The sequence below is a fragment of the Oncorhynchus clarkii genome, chromosome 11 (assembly GCF_045791955.1).
Source record: "Oncorhynchus clarkii lewisi isolate Uvic-CL-2024 chromosome 11, UVic_Ocla_1.0, whole genome shotgun sequence".
Taxonomy (NCBI): Eukaryota; Metazoa; Chordata; class Actinopteri; order Salmoniformes; family Salmonidae; genus Oncorhynchus; species Oncorhynchus clarkii.
Genome location: NC_092157.1, coordinates 120,001 through 147,256, shown reverse-complemented (window position 1 = coordinate 147,256; position 27,256 = coordinate 120,001). Strand labels below are relative to the sequence as shown.

Here is a 27,256-nt window from a genome sequence, read left to right as displayed (position 1 = left end):
GCTACATATCAAAATAACATCAATCATTTCAGTCAGTCAACCAGCCAGCCAGCTGGCCACCCAACCAGTCGACCACCCAACCAGTCAGTCGGTCAGCCAACCGGCCAGTAAACCAGTCAGTCAGTAAACTGCCCAATCAGTCAGTAAGCCAGACAGCCAGTAAACTCCCCAGCCAGTCAGCCAGTAAGTAAGCAAGCCAGTAAAGTAAGTAAGTAAGCCAGTCAGCAAACCTGGAGGAGTAGCTGGAGGAGCGCGATCTATTCCTGGAGCGGCTGGAGGAGGGGGATCTTCCTCTGGACCTGTGGGAGGGGCTAGACCCCGACCGGGACCTCCTGCTTCCCCGCTCCTCCTCCGTGGCCCCTCCTCCGGCTCCAGCTGCAGACTGAGACCTCTCCTCACTGGAACTGCTGTCCTGGTTCCTGGGCCTCTGGTTCAGTCTGGCCGTCTTCCGTACCTCGTCGAACAGCGACCCCGGACGCACCCGGCTCTGGCTCTTGATCTGGATGCTGACTCCCCCCTGGGTCCTCCCGCCTTGGCTCTGGGTCCTGCTGCCCTGGGGCCTGATGCCTTCCTGGGGCTGGGTCCGGGGCCCACTGTGCTCCGGGAGTCTGGTGGGGGGCAGACGAGCCAGGGAGGAGGGGTTTGGGTTCAGGGCTTGAAGAGCAGCCATCCCCTTTAGAGGCTTCCATTTAGGGTCGACAGGAGGACCAGCGGCTCTGCCTGCTGCAGTTTCCTGCTGCTCCCCACTAGCTAGCATCACAGCTGGCAGAGATGCTGTACACTGTGGATCTTTAACAGGTGAGAGAAACACGTCTCCCTTCTTTAAGGAGCGACTCAGAGGAGACAGTGTTTTCAGACTGATATCTGGTGCCTGTTGGCCCGGAAGGCCTGGTGGCTCGGTAGTGGGGTCAGGGAGGTCATGTTCTGGGGTGCAGATCTCCATATCGTCTACCATCTCTGGCTGATCCATCTTTGGCAGGTTAGCAGTGAGGTCCTGAGGTTTTGAGTGTTTTGGGTTCGAGTTGGCAGTTGGTTTAGCTTTCAGTTCTTTGGTAATCTCTGCTGCATCTTCCACGCTGTGAGGCATTGGCTGTACTAAACTGTTTCTGTTGGGTGAAGCAGGACTTCTCTCCTTGTCCAGACATGGGGATTTGCCAGGTCTTCCCCTGACAGCTCTCTGAGGACTATCCTTTACAGCAGTATGTTTTTGCTCCAGACGTTTCTCTTTCTGGGACTCATCCTCCTCCTCATCCTCTCCAAACTCCATTGGCGGCTGCCAGTGGAATGTCTCCTTCAGCTTCTGGTGTTTCCTCTTGGACCGCTTTGACTTGACCTTTGACCTGTGGGAGCCAGACTTGGCAGAGCTCCTCCTCTTGCGTTTGTGTTTACGTTTGTTCTTCTTCCTGCTCTTGTGTCTCTCTGCCTCGGGGCTCTTCTCAGGGCTCCCCTCCAATGGGGTGGCATTATGTACAGGTGCAGGAAGCAGCAACACAGAGGTTCCAGGGGCTTTGTTCATCTTGCTGTGTGACCGTACATGGTGTTCATGTTCTGACTCGGAGCTGGCCTCGCCCTCCTCCTTCTCTGACAGGAAGACCTTGGGCTCGGTGGTGGCCATCTTGGGCAGCACCTTCTCAGAGTCGCTCTCAGAGTCCCACCCAGCGAGAGCTGCTAGTCTCTGGTCAGGAATCTCTGCTGACCTAACATCAGGCTTCTGGTTGTTCACCAGGCTGGTCTTTCTGCCTAGTTTATCCCCGTCACTGTCCCACTCTGACCTACTGCTGGGTTCCTCCAAGGACTTTTGGTTTGGTTTCAGACTTTTTGCTTCCGTTTCCTGATGACGTCGGTCTTCTGATAAGATGCCAAAGAGCTTTGGTCCCTTGGAGCCATTCTGCCTGGGCCCAGGACTGTGTTCGCTGGCTGTTCCGTCCTCAGAGTCAGATGAAAACATGTTGATCTGGGAGTCAGGCGCTTTGAGGTACTTATCCAGGTTCTTGATCCGCTTCAGAGAGCTGTAGTACTGTTTCCAGCCCTTGTCTATAGTCTTGTCTAAGGTCTTGTCTAGGCCTCTCCTGTGAGAGTCATAGGAGTCTGACCTGCTGTAGGAGGAGGATCTGCTGTAGTAGGGACCTGGTGACCGTATCCTGGACCGGGAGTGACTCCTGGAGTGACTGTGAGACCGGCTGTAGGACCTGCTCCTGTAGGAGCCGCTGGGTGATCGTCTCTGGTGTCTGTGGCTCTTAGAGCCACGGCTCTTTTCCAGGTGGGAGTTATCTGGGTGGTTATCAGATGTACTGGGGGCTGTGGGGCCTATGGGGGACAGGCAGGCTGGGGTCGTCTTGGTCTTGACCTCCTGGACTCGGACGTAGGAGGGTTTCCACGGTTTCTGGCCGGGCTTCCAGCGTGAGGGAGGGGGGCTGTCACTCATGGGTATGACAGGGGCGTTCTCAGGGGCTGGGGTGGCAGGGAGGGCTGTGGCTTTGGTGTCTACACCCTTCACTGCCCCTGCGGCTGAGGCGTCTGGCTTTAGCCTGCTGACGTCAGCCATCTTGGACTTTTTGGAGGATCTGGTTGCCTTTCTCCTCCTGAGCCGGGACAAAGACCTGGACCTGGATCTGTACCGGGATCTGGATCGAGACCTGGATGTGGACCTTGACATAGATAGAGACCTGCTTCTGGAGTGAGACAGACTTCTGGACTGGGAGTAAGACACAGACCTGCCCCTGGATCTGGAGAGGCTAGGTGTGTAGGAACTGGAGTCTCTGGATGAAGGGGAGGAGTGACGCCGCTTGCCCGACCCGGAGCACTGCTTTCTGGGGGAGCGTCTGTGGGCGGAAGGGGTCCGGGACACTGAGAGGGACCTTCTCTCAATATCACCAGGATTTGTCCCCTGACCCTCTCGGACGGGCGACTGTTTGGGCTCTTTGCTCTTGGTGGACTCCTTCTTTTGTCTCTTGGCATGTTTGCGTTTCTTGGCCTTTTTGCGCTTGGATTTCTTCTTCTCCTTCCTGTGTGGGCGGGGCTGGCTGGAGCGGTCAGAGCTGTGGCCTGAGGAGCACTCCGGGGACTGGGACCATGGGGAGTCACTCCTGCTGCGGTCTCCCTCCCATCTGCTGGAACAACGGTCATTCAATCTGTTAAGTCAAGATCCCACCCTCAGAGATAACAGTCGAACTGACCTCAAGGTTTCAAACAATACGACATGTAGCTGGATCAGTGGTTAGCATTGATAATGCTTAAGTTGTCACACAGAGTAGCTATGTATTATATATATACACATATAGTAGTTATAGTAGCTAGGTATTATTTAGATAAAGTAGCTAGGTATTATATAGATATAGTAGTTATAGTAGCTAGGTATTATGTATAGTAGTCATAGTAGCTATGTATTATACATGTGTTATACATGTGTTATATATATATATATATATACACACATACACACACACACACACACACACACACACAGTGGGGAGAACAAGTATTTGATAACCTGCAAAATCGGCAGTGTTTCCTACTTACAAAGCATGTAGAGGTCTGTAATTTTTATCATAGGTACACTTCAACTGTGAGAGACGGAATCTAAAACAAAAATCCAGAAAATCACATTGTATGATTTTAAAGTAATTAATTTGCATTTTATTGCATGACATAAGTATTTGATACATCAGAAAAGCAGAAATGTCTGACCTCTGTGATTGCCAACAAGGGTTTTGCCACCAAGTACTAAGTCATGTTTTGCAGGGGGGTCAAATACTTATTTCCCTCATTAAAATGCTAATCAATTTATAACATGGATTTTTTTTTTGTTATTCTGTCTATCACTGTTCAAATAAACCTACCATTAAAATAATAGACTGATAATTTCTTTGTCAGTGGGCAAACGTACAAAATCAGCAGGTGATCAAGTACTTTTTCCCCCTCACTGTAGGTATTATATATAGTAGTTAGGTATAATATATATATAGTAGTTATAGTAGAAAGGTATTATATATAGTAGTTATAGTAGCTAGGTATTATATATAGTAGTTATAGTAGCTAGGTATTATATATAGTAGTTATAGTAGCTAGGTATTATATATAGTATTTATAGTAGCTTGGTATTATATATAGTAGTTATAGTAGCTAGGTATTATATATAGTAGTTATAGTAGCTGTGAATTATATATAGTAGTTATAGTAACTATGTATTATATATAGTAGCTAGGTATTATATATAGTAGTTATAGTAACTATTTATTATATATAGTAGCTAGATATTATATATAGTAGTTATAGTAGCTAGGTATTATATATAGTAGTTATAGTAGCTAGGTATTATATATAGTAGTTATAGTAGCTAGGTATTATATATAGTATTTATAGTAGCTGTGAATTATGTATAGTAGTTATAGTAACTATGTATTATATATAGTAGCTAGGTATTATATATAGTATTTATAGTAGCTAGGTATTATATATAGTAGTTATAGTAACTATTTATTATATATAGTAGCTAGGTATTATATATAGTAGTTATAGTAGCTAGGTATTATATATAGTAGTTATAGCAGCTAGGTATTATATATAGTAGTTATAGTAGCAAGGTATTATATATAGTAGTTATAGTAGCTAGGTATTATACAGTGAGGCAAAAAAGTATTTTGTCAGCCACCAATTGTGCAAGTTCTCCCACTTAAAAAGATGAGAGGCCTGTAATTTTCATCATAGGTACACTTCAACTATGACAGACAAAATGAGGAAAAAAAATCCAGAAAATCACATTGTAGGATTTTTTAAATCAATTTATTTGCAAATTATGGTGGAAAATAAGTATTTGGTCACCTACAAACAAGCAAGATTTCTGGCTCTCACAGACCTGTAACTTCTTCTTTAAGAGGCTCCTCTGTCCTCCACTCGTTACCTGTATTAATGGCACCTGTTTGAACTTGTTATAAAAGACACCTGTCCACAACCTCAAACAGTCACACTCCAAACTCCACTATGGCCAAGACCAAAGAGCTGTCAAAGGACACCAGAAACAAAATTGTAGACCTGCACCAGGCTGGGAAGACTGAATCTGCAATAGGTAAGCAGCTTGGTTTGAAGAAATCAACTGTGGGAGCAATTATTAGGAAATGGAAGACATACAAGACCACTGATAATCTCCCTCGATCTGGGGCTCCACGCAAGATCTCACCCCGTGGGGTCAAAATGATCACAAGAACGGTGAGCAAAAATCCCAGAACCACACGGGGACCTAGTGAATGACCTGCAGAGAACTGGGACCAAAGTAACAAAGCCTACCATCAATAACACACTACGCCGCCAGGGACTCAAATCCTGCAGTGCCAGACATGTCCCCCTGCTTAAGCCAGTATATGTCCAGGCCTGTCTGAAGTTTGCTAGAGAGCATTTGGATGATCCAGAAGAAGATTGGTCAGATGAAACCAAAATATAATTTTTTGGTAAAAACTCAACTCGTCGTGTTTGGAGGACAAAGAATGCTGAGTTGCATCCAAAGAACACCATACCTACTGTGAAGCATGGGAGTGGAAACATAATGCTTTGGGGCTGTTTTTGTGCAAAGGAACCAGGACGACTGATCCGTATAAAGGAAAGAATGAATGGGGCCATGTATCATGAGATTTTGAGTGAAAACCTCCTTCCATCAGCAAGGGCATTGAAGATGAAACGTGGCTGGGTCTTTCAGCATGACAATGATCCCAAACACACTGCCCGGGCAACGAAGGAGTGGCTTCGTAAGAAGCATTTCAAGGTCCTGGAGTGGCCTAGCCAGTCTCCAGATCTCAACCCCATAGAAAATCTTTGGAGGGAGTTGAAAGTCCGTGTTGTCCAGCAACAGCCCCAAAACATCACTGCTCTAGAGGAGATCTGCATGGCGGAATGGGCCAAAATACCAGCAACAGTGTGTGAAAACCTTGTGAAGACTTACAGAAAACGTTTGACCTCTGTCATTACCAACAAAGGGTATATAACAAAGTATTGAGATAAACTTTTGTTATTGACCAACTACTTATTTTCCACCATCATTTGCAAATAAATTAATTAAAAAATCCTACAATGTGATTTTCTGGATTTTTTTTCTCATTTTGTCTGTCATAGTTGAAGTGTACTTATGATGAAAATTACAGGCCTCTCTCATCTTTTTAAGTGGGAGAACTTGCACAATTCGTGGCTGACTAAATACTTTTTTGCCCCACTGTATATAGTAGTTATAGTATCTATGAATTATATATAGTAGTTATAGTAGCCATGTATTATACATAGTAGTTATAGTAGCTATGAATTATATATAGTAGTTAAAGTAGCTAGGTATTATATATAGTAGTTATAGTAGCTAGGTATTATATATAGTAGTTATAGTAGCTTTGAATTATATATAGTAGCCAGGTATTATATATAGTAGTTATAGTAGCCATGTATTATACATAGTAGTTATAGTAGCTATGAATTATATATAGTAGTTATAGTAGCTATGAATTATATATAGTAGTTATAGTAGCTAGGTATTATATATAGTAGTTATAGTAGCAAGGTATTATATATATAGTAGTTATAGTAGCTAGGTATTATATATAGTAGTTATAGTAGCTGTGAATTATATATAGTAGTTATAGTAGCAAGGTATTATATATATATAGTAGTTATAGTAGCAAGGTATTATATATATAGTAGTTATAGTAGCTAGGTATTATATATAGTAGCTAGGTATTATATATATATATATATATATATATATATATATATATATATATAGTAGCTATAGTAGCTATGAATTATATATAGTAGTTATAGTAGCTATGAATTATATATAGTAGTTATAGTAGCTATGAATTATATATAGTAGTTATAGTAACTATGTATTACATATAGTAGCTATGTATTCATTCAGTTGTACAACTGACTAGGTATCCCACTTTCCCTTTCCCTATTATATATTTATATATACAGTACCAGTCAAAAGTTTGGACACACCTACTCATTCAAGAGTTTGCCTTTTTACTATTTTCTACATTGTAGAATAATAGTGAAGACATCAAAACTATGAAACACATATGGAATCATGTAGAAACCAAAACAAGTGTTAAACACATGGTTTTAGGGGAGCTGGGAGTCTCCTATTGTATTGTGACACTTAAATGGTAAGGACCTTTCGGCCCTACCATGCAGTTCCACGATGTATTGTATACAGTCAAACAGTGGTGTACTTGTCTCCTCTGCTCCATCTCTCTACGCTGGGTGGCTGGTAGGTCTTGGTTCTCTGCATTTCCTCCTTCCAGTGGGGCGGAGTTTCGCTGCTTCCTTGTCCCTCCTCCTCCGAAGCCGAGTGCGACTTAGAGCACGTCGGGGTGTGGTACCTCTGCAGAGAGAACAGAACAGGAAACTAACCAGACTGACCTACAGCACACTGGTGTTCTGCACGTCACTTCCTCCCCTGATAGTCTCGTCCAGTTTCTACGCAGAGCTCCCAAAGGGCTGGTTACCTGATTTCCATGAAGTCAACATTGATTGGTTGCTTTAGTAGGGAATTAAAGACCACAGACAGAAAGATGTTTGCGTCTCTTCCATTAAAAAAAGATCTCTCAGGTCATTCAGCAACATCTTGTCGTCTCTGTACCGTTCATCTTATGTCCTTGGAACAGGTTATGCCTTTGTGCAGAGTCCTGATTCAGTCACATCGGGGCTTTAGAGAGACTTCAGACTGGAGAATGTATACTATTGGTATCGTATGGTAGGAGTTATAATATGTACCATTGGTATCGTATGGTGGGAGTTATAATATGTACCATTGGTATCATATGGTAGGAGTTATAATATGTACCATTGGTATGGTATGGTAGGAGTTATAATATGTACCATTGGTATCGTATGGTAGGAGTTATAATATGTACCATTGGTATCGTATGGTAGGAGTTATAATATGTACCATTGGTATCGTATGGTAGGAGTTATAATATGTACCATTGGTATGGTATGGTGGGAGTTATAATATGTACCATTGGTATGGTATGGTGGGAGTTATAATATGTACCATTGGTATCGTATGGTAGCGGCAGGGTTGCCTAGGGGCTTTAGAGAGACTTCAGACTGGAGAATGTATACCATTGGTATCGTATGGTAGGAGTTATAATATGTACCATTGGTATGGTATGGTAGGAGTTATAATATGTACCATTGGTATCGTATGGGGTGGCAGGGTAGCCTAGTGGTTAGAGCGTTGGACTAGTAACCGGAAGGTTGCAAGTTCAAACCCCCGAGCTGACAAGGTACAAATCTGTCGTTCTGCCCCTGAACAGGCAGTTAACCCACAGTTCCTAGGCCGTCATTGAAAATAAGAATTTGTTCTTAACTGACTTGCCTAGTAAAATAAAGGTAAAATGGTAGGAGTTATAATAAGATAATGTACAATTATTATATCATAGTAGTTCTAATAGGATAATGTACCATTGGTATCATATGGTAGGAGTTATGATAGGATAATGTACAATTGGTATAGTATGGTAGTAGTTATAATATTATGTAACATTGGAATACATGTACCATTGGTGTAGTATGGTAGTAGTTACATGTACCAGTGGTATGGTAGTAGTTGTAATATGTACCATTGGTGTAGTATGGTAGTAGTTACATGTACCAATGGTATGGTAGTAGTTGTAATATGTACCATTGGTGTAGTATGGTAGTAGTTATAATAGTATAATGTACCATTGTTATAGTATGGTAGTCGTTGTAATAGGAAAATGTACAATTGGTATTATATCGTGGTAGTTATAATGGGATAATGTGTCATTGTTATAGTATGGTAGCAATTATAATAGGACAATGTACCATTGGTATGGTCGTCGTTATATATGTACCATGTGTATGGGAGTAGTTATAATATGTACCATGTGTGTAGTATGGTAGTCGTTACATGTACCATTGGTATGGTAGTAGTTATAATATGTACCATTGGTGTAGTATGGTAGTAGTTATAGTAGGATAATGTACCATTGGTATAGTATGGTAGTAGTTATAATATGAAAATGTACCATTGGTATGGTAGTATTTATAATGCTATGTACCATTGGTATAGTTGTAATATTATGTACCAATGGTGCATCATTATAGTTGTTATAATATGATAATGTACCATTGTTATTATATAGTGGTAGTTATAATAGGATAATGGTAGTAGTAGTATGGTAGTAGTTATACTATTATGTTCCATTGGTATAGTATGGTAGTAGTTATACTAGGATAATGTACCATTGTTATAATATGGTAGTTGTTATAATATTATGTACCATTGGTATAGTATGGTAGTAGTTATAATAGGTATAATGTACCATTGGTATAGTATGGTAGTAGTTATAATAGGGTACCATTGGTATAGTATGGTAATAGGTATAATAGGATAATGTACCATTGGTATAGTATGGTAATATGTATAATAGGATAATGTACCATTGGTATAGTATGGTAGTAGTTATAATAGGGCACCATTGGTATAGTATGGTAGTAGTTATAATAGGATAATGTACCATTGGTATAGTATTGTAGTAGTTATAATAGGATAATGTACCATTGTCCCTCTGCCTTTGATCTTGCGTCCAGACTTGGTGACTGACTGCTTCAGGTCATTGGGAAGGGAGGAGACCTCTGACTTAGTTCTGGAAATAACATGAACACAATTATAGACAAACAAACTGGAAGCCATTTGGTTTTCAGTTTAGGTCATTTTGAGGCTTAAATGGCTGGGGGCAGTATCGAGTAGCTTGGATGAATAAGGTGCCCAGAGTAAACTGCCTGCTAATCAGTCATATATGCATATTATTAGTATATTTGGATAGAAAACACACTGAATTTTCTAAAACTGTTTGAATGATGTCTGTGAGTAAAACAGAACTCATATGGCAGGCAAAAACCTGAGAAAAAATCCAACCAGGAAGTGGGAAATCTGAGGTTGGTCGTTTTTCAACTCATTCCCTATTGAAGATACAGTGGGATATTGGTCATGTTGCACTTCCTAGGGCTTCCACTAGATGTCAACAGTCTTTAGAAACTTGTTTGAGGCTACTACTGTAAAGGAGGGGCTCATAAGGGCTCTTTGAGTCAGTGATATGGCAGAGTGCCACAAGCTCGTGACGCTCGTTCAGATGAGGTAGCTCGCGTTCCATTGCTTTTCTACAGACAAAGGAATTCTCCGGTTGGAACATTATTGAAGATTTATGTTAAAAACATCCTAAAGATTGATTCTATACATCGTTTGACATGTTTCTACGGACTGTAATGGAACTTTGACATTTTGTCTGCTCCTAGTGAACGCGCTTCGTAACTTTGAATCCACATAAATTATGGATATTATCGAACAAATCAAACATTTATTGTGGAACTGGGATTCCTGGGAGTGCATTCTGATGAAGATCAAAGGTAAGGGAATATTTATAATGTTATTTCTGTTGACTGCACAATATGCGCTGGATCTGTTTGGCTCGTTTGGGCTCTGAGCGCCGTACTCAGATTATTGCATGGTTTGCTTTTTCCGTAAAGGTTTTTTGAAATCTGACATAGCGGTTGCATTAAGGAGAAGTGTATCTAAAGTTCCATGCATAACACTTGTATTTTCATCAACATTTATTATGAGAATTTCTGTAAATTGATGTGGCTCTGCAAAATCACCAGATGTTTTTGGAACTACTGAACTTAACACGCCAATGTAAACTCTTTTCATAAAAATACACTGCTCAAAAAAATAAAGGGAACACTAAAATAACACATCCTAGATCTGAATGAATGAAATATTCTTATTAAATACTTTTTTCTTTACATAGTTGAATGTGCTGACAACAAAATTATACAAAAATTATCAATGGAAATCAAATTTATCAACCCAAAATCAAAGTGGAAAGCCACACTCCAGGCTGATCCAACTTTGATGTAATGTCCTTAAAACAATTCAAAATGAGGCTCAGTAGTGTGTGTGGCCTCCACGTGCCTGTATGACCTCCCTACAATGCCTGGGCATGCTTCTGATGAGGTTGCGGATGGTCTCCTGAGGGATCTCCTCCCAGACCTGGACTAAAGCATCCGCCAACTTCTGGACAGTCTGTGGTGCAACGTGGCGTTGGTGGATGGAGCGAGACGTGATGTCCCAGATGTGCTCAATTGGATTCAGGTCTGGGGAATGGGCGGGCCAGTCCATAGCATCAATGCCTTCCTCTTGCAGGAACTGCTGACACACTCCAGCCACATGAGGTCTAGCATTGTCTTGCATTAGGAGGAACCAAGGGCCAACCGCACCAGCATATGGTCTCACAAGGGGTCTGAGGATCTCATCTCGGTACCTAATGGCAGTCAGGCTACCTCTGGTGAGCACATGGAGGGCTGTGCGGCCCCCCAAAGAAATGCCACCCCACACCATGACTGACCCACCGCCAAACCGGTCATGCTGGAGGATGTTGCAGGCAGCAGAACGTTCTCCACGGCGTCTCCAGACTCTGTCACGTCTGTCACGTGCTCATTGTGAACCTGCTTTCATCTGTGAAGAGCACAGGGCGCCAGTGGTGAATTTGCCAATCTTGGTGTTTTCTGGCAAATGCCAAACGTCCTGCACGGTGTTGGGCTGTAAGCACAACCCCCACCTGTGGACGTCGGGCCCTCATACCACCCTCATGGAGTCTGTTTCTGACCGTTTGAGCAGACACATGCACAATTGTGGCCTGCTGGAGGTCATTTTGCAGGGCTCTGGCAGTGCTCCTCCTGCTCCTCCTTGCACAAAGGCGGAGGTAGCGGTCCTGCAGCTGGGTTGTTGCTCTCCTACGGCCTCCTCCATGTCTCCTGATGTACTGGCCTGTCTCCTGGTAGCGTCTCCATGCTCTGGACACTACGCTGACAGACACAGCAAACCTTCTTGCCACAGCTCGCATTGATTTCCCATCCTGGATGAGCTACACTACCTGAGCCACTTGTGTGGGTTGTAGACTCCGCCTCATGCTACCACTAGAGCGAAAGCACCGCCAGCATTCAAAAGTGACCAAAACATCAGCCAGGAAGCATAGGAACTGAGAAGTGGTCTGTGGTCCCCACCTGCAGAACCACTCCTTTATTAGGGGTGTCTTGCTAATTGCCTATAATTTCCACCTGTTGTCTATTCCATTTGCACAACAGCATGTGACATTTATTGTCAATCAGTGTTGCTTCCTAAGTGGACAGTTTGAATTCACAGAAGTGTGATTGACTTGGAGTTACATTGTGTTGTTTAAGTGTTCCCTTTATTTTTTTGAGCAGTGTATAAACTTTATCGAACAAAACATACATGTTTTGTGTAACATGAAGTCCTATGAGTGTCATCTGATGAAGATCATCAAAGGTTAGTGATTAATTCTCTCTCCATTTCTGATTTTTGTGACTCCTCTCTTTGGCTGGAAAAATGGCTGTGTTTTTCTGTGACTTGGCTCTGACCTAACATAATCGTTTGTGGTGCTTTCGCCGTAAAGTCTATTTGAAATCGGACACTGTGGTGGGATCAAGAAGTGTATCTTTAAAATGGTGTGAAATACTTCTATGTTTGAGGAATTTTAATTTTTGGGATTTCTGTTGTTTTGAATTTGGCACCCTGCACTTTCACTGGCTGTTGTCATATCGATCTTGTTAGCGGGATCTCAGCCTTAAGAAGTAAAAAAAAGTTAATTAATGCCCCCTTTTCAATGACAGGCATTTTTCAATTAACATTCCAGGTCAAGTGGTCAATTCTTGAGGTAAATTAGGTAACTACTGTATTAAACAAGATTAGACTGAGCCTGAATTGGCCCAGGACTAGATTGATCCTAGATTAGATAAATCCGGGACTACATTGACCCTCTAGGGATGCAACACATGGTAGGATCAGAATCAAGAGACTGACGTGTCTGGTTGGTCCTCCTGACCTGGCTGGTTAACAGGTTTAGTAACAGAGAGAGGGTTAGTATCAGAGATAGACTGACGTGTCTGGATGGTCCTCGTGACCCAGCTGGTTAACAGGGTTAGTAACAGAGAGAGGGTTAATATCAGAGATAGACTCACGTGTCTGGTTGGTCCTCCTGACCCGGCTGGTCTCTCCTCAATAGGAAGCGGTTCTCAGGAACAGGAGGGATCTCCTCTGGACGAACTACTGGTTTCTCTCTCTTCAAACCACTCTGCTCCTTCCCTCCACCCTCCTCCTCCACAGCTACCGCCACCATCCCTCCATCCACAGGGCTGTGAGAAAATTATTGAGTGAGCAGCAACAAAAAAACATACCAATTAAAAAAACATCACAACCGTGGAATGTAAACAGATTTGACACCTCAAATGTGCAGGAGAGTTGCACATCATAATAAGCCCGAAATATCTTGTGAATAATTTAGCCGTATTGGTGTGAGGTAGTCCACAGTGAACCTCACCCCTTTAGACCAGGCTCCACCCTGTCAGTGTGACCCTCTCTCTTCACCTCCCTCTCTCTCCTCCTCTTCTTGGAGCGTTTGCTCTTGGAGTGTCTCTTTCGCCTGTGATGGTGGTGCTTCTCCTCAGATTCACTCCCAGACTCCAGAGAGGAGAACTGAGAGGAGCCAGGAGAACTGAGGGAGGAGTCTGCAGAATGTGACCGCCGCTTCCTCTTTCCTTCCAGAACTACAGAACACAGAGAGAGAGAGAGAGACAGAGAGACAGAGAGAGAGAGACACACACACACAGAGACAGAAACAGATAGAGAGTGAGTGAGATAGAGACACACACACACACACACACACACACACACACACACACACACACACACACACACACACACACACACACACACACACACAGAGACAGAAACAGACAGAGTGAGTGAGAGACACACAGCGAGAGAGAGAAACACAAACACACAGAGACAGACAGACAGAGACACAGAACGAGAGATACAGCGAGAGAGAGACAGGTTCCAGAGTTCCAAATTGAGCAGCAGTTGCTGAAAAAAACAAGCTCCTATGGTTTTTTAGATTTAAGTACATTAGTGTGTGAGGGGGGGAAGACAAAACAAGCAACAAAGATAAGCTTTTGAAGAAGTTACTATTTTTATAAAATTGTACAGTCATCTTAGCTAGCTGGATTGTTTACCAGTTGCTAAGCAGTTGTTGGGACTCTCCTAAAATAAGCTAGGTAGCTAACTAATAGAAAGACAAAAGAACAGAAGACAAAGGACAGTAAAGACACTAGAGACAGTAATACAAGAAACAACGCTGTTTTGGAAAAGGTAGGCTTCTATTGCAGCATTGTAGCCAACATCACCAGCGTTGCTATGGAAATTATTTACCCACCAGACATCCAGACAGAGAAAGATAAGAAACGTTTCAAAGGATTGATGGGACAGAACCATGAATGTCTGTTTGCAGAGCTTACCAGTTACAAAACAAGAACCAATGTAATATTTAATAACAAACGAGGGCACGTATGAAGAAGGGTCATTTGCATCAGCCAAGGCTGTCAGATCAGCATTTTTGAAGAAGCTGACCAGAGCAACAGGTGTCAAGCTGTCAACTTCTACAATAATGGAATTGTATTGATACAAGGCAATGATTCAAGCCTCATGGCTTTTGAGAATATGTTTGCTACCCTAAAAGTAGAAGCTGAACTCATCTCAGAAGCTGAGGAAAAAGTAGAGGGAGATGACGAAGAAAAGCAGGCCCCAACAGCCTCTGTGACCCAGCAAGAAGCACTCTACCTACCTCACCTGTAGCAGACAGAGCCAAGAACATGCCTAAAACACCAAGCACATGCCTAAAACACCAAGAACACCAGCTATGCAATGTTTCCACAACACCTTCTCTCTAGTCGAAGCAGAGGTCATAGAACTCAGAGAGACCAAGCTTCAAGAGGACACTGTCCAGAAACTAAAAGAAGAGATGAAACAGTTCAGGGAGGAGAGTGGAGCAAGAGCAGAGAGAGAGGTACATTGACACCTTCAACCAGCAGCTAGTCATTATGTCCTCTGCATCTAGAGAACATGTCCACAAACTTGGTACAACACAGGTAGAACCTGAGACCAGAGACCAGCATAGCCACCACACAGCCTGATGACACTGCACCAGCCTCCCAGTCTGCCACAGCCCAGGTCAACCAACCAGCCTCCCAGTCTGTCACAGCCCAGGTCAACCAACCAGCCTCCCAGTCTGCTCCAGCCCAGGTCAACTAACCAGCCTCCCAGTCTGCTCCAGCCCAGGTCAACCTACCAGCCTCCCAGTCTGCTCCAGCCCAGGTCAACCTACCAGCCTCCCAGTCTGTTCTAGCCCAGGTCAACCTACCAGCCTCCCAGTCTGTTCTAGCCCAGGTCAACCTACCAGCCTCCCAGTCTGCTCCAGCCCAGGTCAACCTACCAGCCGCCCAGTCTGCTCCAGCCCAGGTCAACCTACCAGCCGCCCAGTCTGCTCCAGCCCAGGTCAACCTACCAGCCGCCCAGTCTGCTCCAGCCCAGGTCAACTAACCAGCCTCCCAGTCTGCTCCAGCCCAGGTCAACCACACACACAACTGCAATCCTTAATGATTCAAATGGGAAGTCCTTAGTCCAGGAAAGATGATTCCCTAGACACCAGGTGTATACATTCTGGTGTGCTACAACTGAGAGTGTAATGCAGCTACTCAGTCAGACAAGGATTGACACACCTGAAAACGTAAGGTGAAAATGTATCATCTGGGACAGTGAGAAGGAAGAGTGGCAGAGTGGGCACAGGCCATGTTCCCAACAACCACTATAGTAGTGTCCACCCTCCTACCAAGAAAAGACTCCCCAGGACAGTTGATTGACATTAAATTAATCAAGAGATCACTGTGGACTGTGCCTCACTGCTCAATGTCAGAATGGCTCACCATCCCATTCAACTGACATGTGAACACTTACACGATAATATACACCTTGAACAAGACAGTATCAGAACCTTTGGTGTGGACCTAAAGGATGCAACTCTTGGCACATTCTCAGTGGGTCAAAAGTCTACATACACTCAATTAGTATTTGGTCGCATTGCCTTTAAATTGTTTAACTTGGATCAAATGTTTCGGGTAGCCTCCCTCAAGCTTCCCACAATAATTTGGGTGAATTTACCCCCATTCCTCCTGACAGAGCTGGTGTAACAGTCAGGTTTGTAGGCATCCTTGCTCGCACTCCTTTTCAGTTCTGCCTACACATTTTCTATAGGATTGAGGTCAGGGCTTAGTGATGGCCACTCCAATACCGTAACTTTGTTGTCCTTAAGCCACTTTGCCACAACTTTGGAAGTATGCTTGGGGTCATTGTCTATTTGGAAGACCCATTTGCGACCAAGCTTTAACTTCCTAACTGATGTCTTGAGATGTTGCTTCAATATATCCACATAAATGTTCCATCCTCATGATGCCATCTATTTTGTGAAGTGCACCAGTCTCTCCTGCAGCAAAGCACCCCCACAACATGATGCTGCCACCCCCGTGCTTCACGGTTGGATCATGTCCTTAGGCTTGCAAGCCTCCTCCTTTTCCCTCAAAACATAACGATGGTCATTATGGCCAAACACTTCTATTTTTGTACACTTCCTATTGACTCAAATGATGTCAATTAGCCTATCAGACACTTCTAATGCAATGACATCATTTTCTGGAATTTTCCAAGCTGTTTAAAGGCGCAGTCAACGTAGTGTATGTCAACTTCTGATCCTCTGGAATTGTGATACAGTGAATTCTAAGTTAAATAATCTGTCTGTAAACAATTGTTGATACAATGACTTGTTAACAAGAAATTTGTGGAGGGGTTGAAAAACGAGTTAATGACTCCAACTCTAAGTGTATGTAAACTTCCAACCTCAACTGTACCACTTAATCCATAGTAAAAGACAAGAAACTTCCATCAATGCAATAATTTAAAATTCCCAATATATATTGTTTTAAATATATAAAATACAGTGCCTTTGGAAAGTCCTTCTTTGGACACTGTGTTAACAACCCTCCAGGCAAGCTTCAATGCCATACAACTCTCCTTCCGTGGCCTCCAATTGCTCTTAAATACAAGTAAAACTAAATGCATGTTCTTCAACCGATCGCTGCCTGCAACTGCCCGCCTGTCCAACATCACTACTCTGGACGGCTCTGACTTAGAATATGTGGACAACTACAAATACCTAGGTGTCTGGTTAGACTGTAAACTTTCCTTCCAGACCCACATCAAACATCTCCAATCCAAAGAAAGTTAAATCTAGAATTGGCTTCCTATTTCGCAACAAAGCATCCTTCACTCATGCTGCCAAACATACCCTTATAAAACTGACCATCCTACCAATCCTCGACTTCGGCGATGTCATTTACAAAATAGCCTCCAATACCCTACTCAACAAACTGGATGCAGTCTATCACAGTGCAATCCGTTTTGTCACCAAAGCCCCATATACTACCCACCATTGCGACCTGTACACTCTCGTTGGCTGGCCCTCGCTTCATACTCGTCGCCAAACCCACTGGCTCCATGTCATCTACAAGACCCTGCTAGGTAAAGTCCCCCCTTATCTCAGCTCGCTGGTCACCATAGCATCACCCACCTGTAACACATGCTCCAGCAGGTATATCTCTCTGGTCACCCCCAAAACCAATTATTTCTTTGGCCGCCTCTCCTTCCAGTTCTCTGCTGCCAATGACTGGAACGAACTACAAAAATCTCTGAAACTGGAAACACTTATCTCCCTCACTAGCTTTTAGCACCAGCTGTCAGAGCAGCTCACAGATTACTGCACCTGTACATAGCCCACCTATAATTTAGCCCAAACAACTACCTCTTCCCCTACTGTATTTATTGTATTTATTTATTTGCTCCTTTGCACCCCATTATTTTTATTTCTACTTTGCACATTCTTCCACTGCAAATCTACCATTCCAGTGTTTTACTTGCTATATTGTATTTACTTTGCCACCATGGCCTTTTTTTGCCTTTACCTCCCTTAATTTGCTCACATCGTATATAGACTTGTTTCTACTGTATTATTGACTGTATGTTTGTTTTACTCCATGTGTAACTCTGTGTCGTTGTATGTGTCGAACTGCTTTGCTTTATCTTGGCCAGGTCGCAATTGTGAATGAGAACTTGTTCTCAACTTGCCTACCTGGTTAAATAAAGGTGTTCTCAACTTGCCTACCTGGTTAAATAAAGGTGAAATAAAATAAAATAAGTTTTCAGACCCTTTGACTTTTTTTCACATATTGTTAGGTTACAGCCTTATTCTAAAATTAACTTAATTGTTGTTTTTCTCATCAATCTACACACAATGCCCCAGAATGACAAAGCAAAAACAGGTTTCATTTTTTTGATAATGTAAAAAAAACTGAAATACCACATTTACATAAGTATTCTGACCATTTACTCAGTGCTTTGTTGAGTAAATGCAGAGTCAACTGCAAATCAGATGGACTCCAATCAAATTGTACAAACATCTCAAAGATCAATGGAAATAGGATGCACCAGAGCTCAATTTCGAGTCTCATAGCAAAGGGTCAGAATACTTATGTATACATTATTTCTGTTTTTATTTCTAAAAACCTGTTTTCGCTTTGTCATTATGAGGTATTGTGTAGATTGAGGAAATCCCTTTTAGAATAAGGCTGTAACTAACAAAATGTGGAAAAAGTCGGTCTGAATACTTTCCAAAGGTACCGTTTCTTTATTATTTCCCCCTACCATCCCTCCCCTAATTGGAGTGAACTAGTGAACACTACCACTTAGGCTTCTACTTCCATTTTATGGACACTATTTTACAATAGATATCTTTTGTTTGTTTTTAGTCCCATCCTTCAGCCCCTCACATTATCTCCCATTATCTCTGAACACCATCCAGTCCCATCCTTCAGCTACCCTCAACCCCTCCCATTATCTATGAACACCATCCAGTCCCATCCTTCAGCTACCCTCAACCCCTCCTATTATCTCTGAACACCATCCAGTCCCATCCTTCAGCTACCCTCAACCCCTCCTATTATCTCTGAACACCATTCAGTCCCATCCTTCAGCTACCCTCAACCCCTCCCATTATCTCTGAACACCATCCAGTCCCATCCTTCAGCTACCCTCAACCCCTCCCATTATCTCTGAACACCATCCAGTTTTGATTTCTATTTGCCATAGATTTTTTCAACTGTGCTGTGATGCTTCACAAAAGTTATGAGTAATATGTTTATGTTTGGAACATCGAATCGCAATAAAACCACAGTATCAAGTCGCAATACATATTGGATCGGCACTAAAGTGTCCTGTCCGTCTGGCCGCCCTGTCCGTCTGATAACAGAAGAACAGCTGTCAACTCCACAGCAATCACATCACTGAGCCTGACTGAATGGAGAGCAGGTTACCGCCCACCCAGCACCAACAGCCTGTTAGAAACACCACCAGCATCAAAATGTGATCCTCTTATGAGCTGTAAAATATGACCCAGATTCACTGAGACAACGAGCAGCACAGCCTCTGTATGAGCTGTAAAATATGACTCAGATTCACTGAGACAACGAGCAGCACAGCCTCTGTATGAGCTGTAAAATATTACCCAGATTCACTGAGACAACGAGCAGCACAGCACTACCCTACGACCCCTTGTCAAAAGTAGCGCGATATAAAGGGAACAGAGAAAAAAGGCGGCTCTCTACTCAGAGGTTTGAACAACAACAATAATGCTGTATTTGGAATCTGGGATTAACATCTGAAAGTCCTTGCAGCTATTTGCCTGACCATGGCCATCTATATATCCTGAGTAGCATTAGACCTTAAAATTATTGGAATGTCTCTCCTTCATAGGGATGTGGTTTTATGTCACTTTATGTCTCTTGAACACTTGGTATGTATAATAACAACCTTAGTTAAATAGGTACGTAGAATAACAGCAGGTTTTCAACTACCTGTCTGGAAGGCCCAAAAAATTGTCAAAGACTTCAGTCACCAAAGTCATAACCTTTTCTCTCTGCTATCGCACGGCAAGCGGTACCGGAGCGTCAAGTCCAGGTCCAAAAGGCTCTTTAACAGCTTCTACCCCCAAACCATAAAACTGCTGGACAACTAATCAAATGGCTACCTGGACTATTTACATTGACACCCCCCCCCCCTCCATTTTGTTTTACACTGCTGCTACTCAGTGTTTATTATCTATGCATAGTCCCTTTACCCACCCCTACCTACACGTACATATTACCTTGACTAACCTGTACCCCACACATTGACGCAGTACCGGTACCCCCTGTATATAGCCTCGGTATTGTTATTTTATTGTGTTACTAAATAAACTAAAGTATAAAATGAAAAGTAAGTATTTTCTTAACTCTATTTTTGAGCTGCACTGTTGGTTAGGAGCTCGTAAGTAAGCATTTCATGGGAAGGTCTACACTTGTTGTATTCGGTTCATCTGACAAATACAATTTGATTTATGAACAAAAGGTTTTCAACATAATCCAGGGAGAATCAGGAATGTCTAGGCCCCTTTTTTCAATCTTTACTAACGACATGCCACTCTATGAACGCAGATGACAACACTATACACGTCAGCTACTACAGCAACTGAAATGACTGCAACCCTTAACAAAGAGCTGCAGTTAGTTTAAGAATGGGTGGCAAGGAATAAGTTAGTCCTAAATATATCAACAATTTAAACCATTGTATTTGGGACAAATCATGCACTAAACCTCAGATAAATCTTGTAAAAGATAATGTGGAAATGAGGTGACTAAATTACTTGGAGTAACCCTGGATGGTAAACTATCATGGTCAAAACATATTGATACAACAGAGGCTAAAATGTGGAGAAGTCTGCCTATAATAAAGTGCTGCTCTCCCTTCTTAACAGCACTGTCAACAAGGCAGGTCCTACAGGCCCTAGTTTATATCTTCTTAACAACACTATCAACAAGGCAGGTCCTACAGGCCCTAGTTTATATCTTCTTAACAACACTATCAACAAGGCAGGTCCTACAGGCCCTAGTTTTGTTGCACCTTGACTACTGTTCAGTCGTGTGGTCAGGTGCCACAAAAAAGGACTTAGGAAAATTGCAATTGGCTCAAAACAAGGCAGCACAGCTGGCCCTTAGATGTACACAGAGAGGTAATATTAATAATATGCTTGTCAATCTCTCCTGGCTCAAAGTGGAGTAGAGATGGACTTCATCACTACTTTTATTTATGAGAGGTATTGACATGTTGAATGCACCAAGCTGTCTGTCCAAACGACTGGCACACAGCTCGGACACCCATGCATACCCCACAAGACATGCCACCAGAGGTCTCTTTACAGTCCCCAAGTCCAGAACAGACTATGGGAGGTGCACAGTACTACATAGAGCCATGACTACATAGAACTCTATTCCACATCAAGCAAATGATAACGCAGTAGAATCAGATTTTAAAAAACAGCGGGGACTGTAAAGCAACAAACAGACACATGCACACACACACGATAACATACGTTGAGCCAGTAACCAAAAGGTTGCTGGATCAAATCCCAGAGCTGACAAGGTAAACATCCCCTGTTCTGCCCATGAACAAGGCAGTTAACCCACTGTTCCCCGGTAGGCCGTCATTGTAAAAATAATTTTTTCTTAACTGACTTGCATAGTTAAAAAAAAGTTAAATACACACGAATGCATGGATTTTGTGTTGTAGATATGTGGTAGTTGGGGCCTGAGTGCACACAGTGTGTTGTGAATTCTGTAATGAATATATTGTTTTTAAAATTGTATAACTGCCTTCATGTTGCTGGACTCGAGGAAGAGTAGCTGCTGCCTTGGCAGGAACTAATGGGGATCCATAATAAACCCCAGGAAGAGTAGCTGCTGCCTTGGCAGGAACTAATGGGGATCCATAATAAACCCCAGAAAGAGAGGCTGCTGTCTTGGCAGGAACTAATGGGGATCCATTATAAATCCCAGGAAGAGTAGCTTCTGCCTTGACAGGAACTAATGGGGATCCATTATAAATCCCAGGAAGAGTAGCTGCTGCCTTGACAGGAACGAATGGGGATCCATAATAAACCCCAGAAAGAGTAGCTGCTGCCTTGACAGGAACTAATGGGGATCCATAATAAACCCCAGGAAGAGTAGCTGCTGCCTTGGCACGAACTAATGGGGATCCATTATAAATCCCAGGAAGAGTAGATGCTGCCTTGGCAGGAACTAATGGGGATCGATTATAAATCCCAGGAAGAGTAGCTGCTGCCTTGGCAGGAACTAATGGGGATCCATATTAAAACCCAGGAAGAGTAGCTTCTGCCTTGGCAGGAACTAATGGGGATCCATAATAAACCCCAGAAAGAGTAGCTGCTGCCTTGACAGGAACTAAATGGGGAACCATTATAAATCCCAGGAAGAGTAGCTGCTGCCTTGGCAGGAACTAATGGGTATCCATAATAAATCCCAGGAAGAGTAGCTTCTGCCTTGACAGGAACTAATGGGGATCCATAATAAACCCCAGGAAGAGTAGCTGCTGCCTTGGCAGGAACTAATGGGGATCCATAATAAACCCCAGGAAGAGTAGCTGCTGCCTTGGCAGGAACTAATGGGGATCCATTATAAATCCCAGGAAGAGTAGCTGCTGCCTTGACAGGAAGTAATGGGGATCCATTATAAACCCCATAAAGAGTAGCTGCTGCCTTGGCAGGAACTAATGGGGATCCATTATAAATCCCAGGAAGAGTAGCTGCTGCCTTGACAGGAACTAATGGGGATCCATAATAAACCCTAGAAAGAGTAGCTGCTGCCTTGGCAGGAACTAATGGGGATCCATTATAAATCCCAGGAAGAGTAGCTGCTGCCTTGGCAGGAACTAATGGGGATCCATTATAAATCCCAGGAAGAGTAGCTACTGCCTTGGCAGGAACTAATGGGGATCCATAATAAAACCCAGGAAGAGTAGCTTCTGCCTTGGCAGGAACTAATGGGGATCCATAATAAACCCCAGGAAGAGTAGCTGCTGCCTTGGCAGGAACTAATGGGGATCCATAATAAACCCCAGAAAGAGTAGCTGCTGCCTTGACAGGAACTAATGGGGATCCATAATAAACCCCAGGAAGAGTAGCTGCTGCCTTGGCAGGAACTAATGGGGATCCATTATAAATCCCAGGAAGAGTAGCTGCTGCCTTGGCAGGAACTAATGGGGATCGATTATAAATCCCAGGAAGAGTAGCTGCTGCCTTGGCAGGAACTAATGGGGATCCATATTAAAACCCAGGAAGAGTAGCTTCTGCCTTGGCAGGAACTAATGGGGATCCATAATAAACCCCAGAAAGAGTAGCTGCTGCCTTGACAGGAACTAAATGGGGAACCATTATAAATCCCAGGAAGAGTAGCTGCTGCCTTGGCAGGAACTAATGGGTATCCATAATAAATCCCAGGAAGAGTAGCTTCTGCCTTGGCAGGAACTAATGGGGATCCATAATAAAACCCAGGAAGAGTAGCTTCTGCCTTGGCAGGAACTAATGGGGATCCATAATAAACCCCAGGAAGAGTAGCTGCTGCCTTGGCAGGAACTAATGGGGATCCACAATAAATACAATACAAACTACCAGTCTAGTTAAATAGCTACGGGATAACACAGGAGTGCTTGACAAATAAGTCACTCCATGGAGGGAGGGAGGGACTAGGCAGTGTGGTCCCTACCATCGTTGGCTGACTTAGTGATGAGCTGACCACAGTCCATAACCCTAACATCAGCGTACGGCCTGCTGGCTCCGTCCGTCTTCAGACCCTCAATCCTCTTGATCACCTCAAAGCCTGAGATGACCAGGCCAAACACCACATGGACCCTGCAGGGAGGAGAAAGGGTCAGAGAGGGGTGGAGAGGTTAGGGACCACAGTACCACAGCGAGGTTAGACACTGACAATAATACAACAGGGAGAGGTAAGGGCCAACCAAGATAGTTGTATTGATTCATTTTATGTTCCAAGTAAACCTTCTCTGGAGCTGCAAGGTAGTGAGACAAGACATACCCATCAAGATGAGGTGCTGTCTTGGTGGTTCTGTTCGAGGAATCCAACCAGGGTTACAGTCCAGTATGGCCCGGGCAGAGTTATGGAACACAGCGAGAAAGGAGGGAGAGAATGAGAGGACAGGTCACGGCAACCAAAACACAGGCAGAAACCATGGCCATTATTACATAGCATTTATTTGCAACACGTCTTTGAATTTATTTTTTTTAAAGTAAAAATGACCAAGTATACTGGGCTTAAAGGAAGAGCTATAGTTGAAGTATTCTGCTATCAGGTGAGGACAGGTGTGTGTTGAGGTATTATGTTATGAGGTGAGGACAGGTGTGTGTGTGTTGAGGTATTCTGTAATGAGGTGAGGACAGGTGTGTGTGTGTTGAGGTATTCTATAATGAGGTGAGGACAGGTGTGTTGAGGTATTCTGTTATGAGGTGAGGACAGGTGTGTGTGTGTTGAGGTATTCTGTAATGAGGTGAGGACAGGTGTGTGTGTGTTGAGGTATTCTGTAATGAGGTGAGGACAGGTGTGTGTGTGTTGAGGTATTCTGTAATGAGGTGAGGACAGGTGTGTGTTGAGGTATTCTGTTATGAGGTGAGGACAGGTGTGTGTGTGTTGAGGTATTCTGTAATGAGGTGAGGACAGGTGTGTGTGTGTTGAGGTATTCTGTAATGAGGTGAGGACAGGTGTGTGTGTGTTGAGGTATTCTGTAATGAGGTGAGGACAGGTGTGTGTGTGTTGAGGTATTCTGTAATGAGGTGAGGACTGGTGTGTGTTGAGGTATTCTGTTATGAGGTGAGGACTGGTGTGTGTTGAGGTATTCTGTAATGAGGTGAGGACAGTGTTGTGTTGAGGTATTCTGTAATGAGGTGAGGACTGGTGTGTGTGTGTTGAGGTATTCTGTTATGAGGTGAGGACTGGTGTGTGTTGAGGTATTCTGTAATGAGGTGAGGACAGTGTTGTGTTGAGGTATTCTGTAATGAGGTGAGGACTGGTGTGTGTGTGTTGAGGTATTCTGTTATGAGGTGAGGACTGGTGTGTGTTGAGGTATTCTGTTATGAGGTGAGGACAGGTGTGTGTTGGGGTATTCTGTTATGAGGTGAGGACTAGTGTGTGTTGAGGTATTCTGTTATGAGGTGAGGACTGGTGTGTGTTGAGGTATTCTGTTATGAGGTGAAGACTGGTGTGTGTTGAGGTATTATGTTATGAGGTGAGGACTGGTGTGTGTGTGTTGAGGTATTCTGTAATGAGGTGAGGACTGGTGTGTGTGTGTGTGTGTGTTGAGGTATTCTGTAATGAGGTAAGGACAGGTGTGTGTGTTGAGGTATTCTCTAATGAGGTGGGGACTGGTGTGTGTTGAGGTATTCTGCTATCAGGTGAGGACTGGTGTGTGTGTGTTGAGGTATTTTGTTATGAGGTGAGGACTGGTGTGTGTTGAGGTATTCTGTTATGAGGTGAGGACTGGTGTGTGTTGAGGCATTCTGTTATGAGGTGAGGACTGGTGTGTGTTGAGGTATTCTATAATGAGGTGAGGACGGGTGTGTGTGTGTGTTGAGGTATTCTGTAATGAGGTGAGGACTGGTGTGTGTTGAGGTATTCTGTAATGAGGTGAGGACTGGTGTGTGTTGAGGTATTCTGTTATGAGGTGAGGACTGGTGTGTGTTGAGGCATTCTGTTATGAGGTGAGGACTGGTGTGTGTTGAGGTATTCTGTAATGAGGTGAGGACTGGTGTGTGTGTGTTGAGGTATTCTGTTATGAGGTGAGGACAGGTGTGTGTGTGTGTGTGTGTGTGTGTGTGTGTCTGTGTGTGTTGAGGTATTCTGCTATCAGGTGAGGACAGGTGTGTGTGTGTTGAGGTATTCTGTAATGAGGTGAGGACTGGTGTGTGTTGAGGTATTCTGCTATCAGGTGAGGACAGGTGTGTGTTGAGGTATTCTGTAATGAGGTGAGGACTGGTGTGTGTTGAGGTATTCTGTTATGAGGTGAGGACAGGTTTGTGTTGAGGTATTCTGTAATGAGGTGAGGACTGGTGTGTGTTGAGGTATTCTGCTATCAGGTGAGGACTGGTGTTGAGGTATTCTGTAATGAGGTGAGGACTGGTGTGTGTTGAGGTATTCTGCTATCAGGTGAGGACTGGTGTTGAGGTATTCTGGAGCCATGAACAACAGAACCTTTTGTGACAACACAGTCATTGTCATGCTATACCATCATGGCGAAATGTCAAATGACTCACTGTGCTCAATGTCAGAAGTAGACAATACATGTTCACACTACAATAATATATAATCTAGATGGATGTTCAAATGACTGCTGGCTCTGTTGTGTTGCTGCCCTGGTGCAGTAGAAAAGAGGCTGTGTTCATAGTGTACATTAAGTTACGGCCCTAGAAAATCCCTTTAATTTCTTGGCCTGATTCCATCTAGTTTTTCTCCAAATTCTGTTTCTTTGTTTAGTTTTTCCAGGTTTCCATTTTTCCGAAATGGTTCAGGTTTTCGCTCTCAAAATCACACTTTTTAGAATAGAAAAACAACCAAATTTGATGTTTTAAGTCCACAACCATGCTTAAACCACATCAGGAGACCCCTTTTGAGATCTGGGAAAAATTCTTTAACTCAACTGCGCACCAGCCAGAGACCGAATTTGCAAAACAAAATGGCCACTGGATTGAGGCAAATAATCATGATATTCTGCAAAGTAGTAGGTTACATTGTAATTAACATTCAATTGAGAAGGTTTTTGGGAAAGTCATTACATTAGCATCATCGCTAACAGCTACTACAAAAAGTGGTAGACAAACGCGCACACAGACATTCCCGTGCTGTTGACTCTTCATGTTTTACGATAATATGGGGAAAATAAATTACTTTTCTAATAAATGCAATACATTTAGTTGATGCATTTTTTAAATATTGTTGAATTCCATTTTAATTGTCTGGATTCCGTGATTGCATCCACATTCTCCGCAGCATGGATTTTATAGGGCCCTACTAAGTTTAAAACAGACTAGTGAATGAGAGATAAAGACAGACAGACAGGAGAAGAGAGAGAAACAGAAACAGCCCCGGAGACATATTACCTTGGAAGAGCACGATGACTTTCTGCAAATTTTACACAAAAATGGCAAGAGAAACATCGTAACTTATTTGTGGAAAAAAATAAGGAATCCATGTTTGTTTATTTCTGTGCATTAAAGCACATCGACTGACTGAAGGGGAGAAGGGTTGCAAAATTCAGACAAAATGATGCTATTTTGCAGTGCTTAGCTTTGAAAACACAAATAGACAGGCCTCTATTCTGCAGTGCTTAGCCCTG

The 27,256-nt window shown here is 43.2% G+C and overlaps 1 protein-coding gene across 6 annotated transcripts in view; it reads right to left on the bottom strand.

Annotated features, from left to right (window-relative positions):
- LOC139420111 (natural killer cell triggering receptor) overlaps nucleotides 1-27,256 on the bottom strand; it is an 88,434-nt gene that overhangs the window by 13,625 nt on the left and 47,553 nt on the right. For 3 of the 6 annotated variants that reach the window (XM_071169834.1, XM_071169836.1, XM_071169837.1), the window contains 7 exons: nucleotides 23,950-23,979; nucleotides 23,620-23,765; nucleotides 13,404-13,629; nucleotides 13,045-13,218; nucleotides 9,566-9,653; nucleotides 7,209-7,360; nucleotides 231-3,110 (listed from right to left, as the gene is read on the bottom strand). In XM_071169834.1, coding sequence (XP_071025935.1) covers nucleotides 231-3,110; nucleotides 7,209-7,360; nucleotides 9,566-9,653; nucleotides 13,045-13,218; nucleotides 13,404-13,629; nucleotides 23,620-23,765; nucleotides 23,950-23,979 — 3,696 coding nt within the window. Of the gene's footprint in view, nucleotides 1-230; nucleotides 3,111-3,519; nucleotides 3,580-7,208; nucleotides 7,361-9,565; nucleotides 9,654-13,044; nucleotides 13,219-13,403; nucleotides 13,630-23,619; nucleotides 23,766-23,949; nucleotides 23,980-27,256 lie in introns of all 6 variants that reach the window. The other 3 variants (XM_071169838.1, XM_071169835.1, XM_071169833.1) reach the window with 2 other exon arrangements.